The 3,809-nt window shown below is 55.6% G+C and overlaps 1 protein-coding gene across 1 annotated transcript; it reads right to left on the minus strand.

The window, feature by feature from the left end:
- On the minus strand, window positions 1,950-3,129 carry LOC8056982. The gene has a single exon (XM_002450837.2). It carries the CDS (start codon window positions 3,057-3,059, stop codon window positions 2,151-2,153), a length of 909 nt encoding a protein of 302 aa, XP_002450882.1. The 5' UTR covers window positions 3,060-3,129; the 3' UTR covers window positions 1,950-2,150.

A 3,809-nucleotide genomic window follows, 5' to 3' on the forward strand; every position in this document is an offset into this window, starting at 1 on the left:
GTTGGTGTTTTGATTAGGCAGCTGGGATCTGACAGTGACAATTACGAAAGGCAGGGGGGCAAGCATGGTGGTAGCAGTAGTAGTAGCAGCAGCAGCAGCACTCCGCTGGGTGCTAGAGTATAAGGCACGATTTAGCTAGATGCGATCTCCAAAACCACATATCGGATCGCGCTTAATTATTTCTTTTAGTATATGATAACAAAAGATTGATGAATTAATCAACAGAGAGTGTATTTCTAATGCAACTAATTTTCTGTAGCACAAGCTTTACATGTTTTTACAGTAATTGTTGGTCGTCAAGGATTACAGAGTTTTATTATTAATTATGAGTGATTTGCTTGGTTAGCAGGTAATGAGAAGATCTCTGTGGATCATCATACTACTATAACAGTAGTATCAGTTGTGATGAGTGTAAGGCAAGCAAAGGCGAGATCTAGGCCTGATGAGTGATGAGTCGGTGGTCGCCGCTACCACGGGTGGGGCGGGCGCGGGACAGTAGAGCTGGAGCTGGAGCTGGTGATGGGTTGCCGGCCTTTTTGACCCGGGAGGTGCACGCTGTGGATGCAGCGAGCTTGGGCTGGAATTGGAAGTGGAATAGTGGATGGGATCTCGTTTGGCTGATAAGCCGAAACACTGCTGAATGACTACTAGGGCGGCCTTGTTTAGATACACCCAAAAATCCAAAACTTTTTACAAGATTCCTCGTCACATCGAATCTTACGGCACATGCATGAAATATTAAATATAGATAAAAAGAATAACTAATTACACAGTTTATCTGTAAATCACGAGACGAATCTTTTAAGCCTAGTTACCCCATAATTAGATAATGTTTGTAAAATAAAAACGAAAATGATACATTGTCAAAATCTAAAAACTTTTTACATCTAAACAAGGCCTAGATTTAGCTGATAAATTCAAACGAATAAGGCGGAGGAGGAGGAAGACAAGTGAGCCGTTCCCGATCTGTTTCCGCCTCCGCTCAGAACGTGCTCCCGCCCCTCCAGTCTCCTCTCCGGCGCTCCCTCCCTCGCTTTAATCAATTGATTGATTAATTCGGTCATCACCTGCGTTGAGCTGTGCCAGTACGGCTTTTGATTTGACCGTGCAGCTCTACTAGATAATGATCCACTCTCTGCTACAGTAAAAGAAAAAAAAATACTCAAAGCCGTCCGTCCGGACGGAATCGAAAGGAGATGGCCGATGACGATGAGAGAGAGAGCAGCAAGCAGATGATGCTATGGTGGCCGTAGCGGTAGCGCATATTCGGGTCTGGATCCTTGCTTGCTTCGTTGCAGGGCGGAAGAGGAGCGGCAGGAGCAGGATAGTATGAAAGATGCGCCAGGCAGCCAGCCAGCCAGCCAGCCAGCTCGAGTATTTCGCTTTGGATGAGGATTATTATTCCGCCAAACTACTTGATGATGAGTGATTACCGCTGCTCGCTGTCGACTGCCTGTTTTCTTGCTTGTTTGACCAGTCACACTGGCACTTGCTGCTGCTACTATCCTACTATACCTGCACCACCATGGAACTCTGGCTGACCGATCCCCGTTTACTACTACTGTACTGCCCACCAGAATGTTGCGATGACGGCGTGCACGTACCTACGCTGTGACTGCCGAGAGAAATTAAGATAGCTCTTCATCTACCAGTGCTTTGGTTAGGATTGGCACTGCCAGCACCAGGAGGTTACTGTACTGATGACAGGAGGTTACTAGGACTAGGAGTAGTCATGGCAGCAGGTTACTGTAGTGACTAGTAGTCCATGGATCAGCTGCAGCGTCACCTGAAACCACCACACCCCGTTTCTGTGTGCAGGAAATGCAAATGCAAATGCAAAAATGCAAGCACCAGCAGCAGCAGACCGTAAATGGATATTCTACTACGCCTAACAAGAATAGTCTAGCCGCCCTACATAGAAATTAGTGACCGAGGCACGCACAAGGAAAGAAAAGAACGGCGGAGGAAAATCTGTCGGCCACCATCACCATTTACAGATTAGATTAGCACCAAAATTTGTTTCCCCTAATTACATACAAAATCCAGCCACCCACTAAACCAGGACGCCGACGCCGTCGACCGCCGGCGACCTGAAAAACTACCCTACCGGACGGGACAGATCGAGAGAGACTCTCACCCTCCCTCCGTCCCTAGCCGGAGCAGGCCACGACGGCGCTGCAGGCGTCGCGGTCGCGGCTGCGGCGGCGGCTGCCCAGGCGGCCGAGGAACGGAAGCGCGCGGCTCTTCCTGCCGCCGCGCTGGGCCTTCGGTGACGCGGCGCCGGCGGACTCGGGGGCCGCGGCGGCGGCGGGCGGAACCGCCTCCTCGATCGTCTCCAGCTTGGGCGCCCAGCGGCGGGACTTGCTGTACCCGACCAGCTCCTCGTAGTCCTTGGCGAGGCGGTCGTCGCCGCGCAGCAGCACGGCGCGCTGCTGCTGCTCCTTCTGCGCGGGCGCCTCGTCCTCCTCCTCCTCGTCCTCCCCATTGCCGTTGTCCGCGAGGAGGAAGTCGTCGGAGAACTTGATCTGCAGCGTGCCGGACGCCGTGCGGTGGAGCTCGAACGGCCTGCCGGCGCCGGCCTTCTTCCCGGCACCGGCACCGGCACCCGCGCCGGCGGCGGTGGTGGTGGACGACGACGACGACGACAGCAGGAGCAGCAGCGAGGAGGCGAGGGAGACGAAGGAGAGGACGGAGCGGAACAGGTGCGCGGGCAGCAGGAAGTAGGCCTCCCCGGGCTGCAGCTCCTCGCCGGGCGCCACGGCGGGGATCTTCTCCCCGATCAGCAGCGCGTCGGCGCGGGACACCAGGTGCCGCGGGTGCTCCTGCATCAGCTCCCGCGCCGTCACGGGCGGCGCGTACGCGCGCACCCGGCCGTCGCACCCCACCAGCCGCACCGCCGTGCCTTTCGCCGCCGCAGCGCCTAGAGACGGTAGCTGCAGGTCGTCCGTCGTCGTCTCCTCCGCGGCGGCCCTGGGCGACGACGGCGGGTGCGGGAAGCAGGACGCGGCCGAGCCGTGCAGGTGCAGCGCGGCCGGGACCAGGGACTTCCACTGCCTCATCGCGGCGGTGGTCGGTCGGTCGGTCGGAGCTGAGCGCGCTGGCGGAAGAGAGGGGGTGGGGGGAGGGAGAGGGAGGTGGAGGTGGGGGCGGGTCAGTGGGGTGGTGGGTATATGAGGGAAGGAACGAGTGGGGGCGCGTGGGGCACCGGGTGGGGTGTGATGCGGGGCCCACATGCGTGGTGGCAGGTTTGACTCTTTGACCGCCGGTTTTTTAAGCTTCCTGCTTCGTTTTGGTGGGCCCCGCCTCGGCCTTGGTTTGGATCTAGCGCACATCTCTCTCCCTGTGGCCTGTGCTGTGACTTTTCTTTTCTTTTTTTTTATATGTTTCCTGTTTTTTTTTTCTTTCCTTTCCTTTACAAACGGAGCGGCGTGTGGCGTGTGGTGGGCTGGCTGTTGATTCAAAGATGCGATGCGAGAGCGAGAGCGAGGCTGTCAGTGGGTGGGTCGTGGTCACTAGTCAGTCAGTCGGTGCCCGTGGGGTCATCTACCGTGCCCGTGCGACCAGGGATGGGCATCATACGGCAGCAGGGACGGAATTGGAAACCTCCTCTTTTGGGCCTCTTCCTCCATGGCTGCCGCCACGGCCACGAAAGAAGACCTTTTTTTTTGTTTTACGATGAGAAGTGTGTGATATCTGGCTAGTGGCACCGATCGAAACATACATCAACTTACATTTTACAACTGGATATTTAGTGGCTGGTCTTTTTACCCTGTCTCGGTGAGTTTCCCGTGGACACGTGTAGGAGCATC

The sequence above is a fragment of the Sorghum bicolor genome, chromosome 5 (genome assembly GCF_000003195.3).
Source record: "Sorghum bicolor cultivar BTx623 chromosome 5, Sorghum_bicolor_NCBIv3, whole genome shotgun sequence".
NCBI classification, from domain to species: domain Eukaryota; kingdom Viridiplantae; phylum Streptophyta; class Magnoliopsida; order Poales; family Poaceae; genus Sorghum; species Sorghum bicolor.

What these genes read in the sequence shown, in the direction of transcription:
- LOC8056982 (XM_002450837.2), bottom strand. Translation starts at nt 3,059, where the DNA reads ATGAGGCAGTGGAAGTCCCTGGTCCCGGCCGCGCTGCACCTGCACGGC.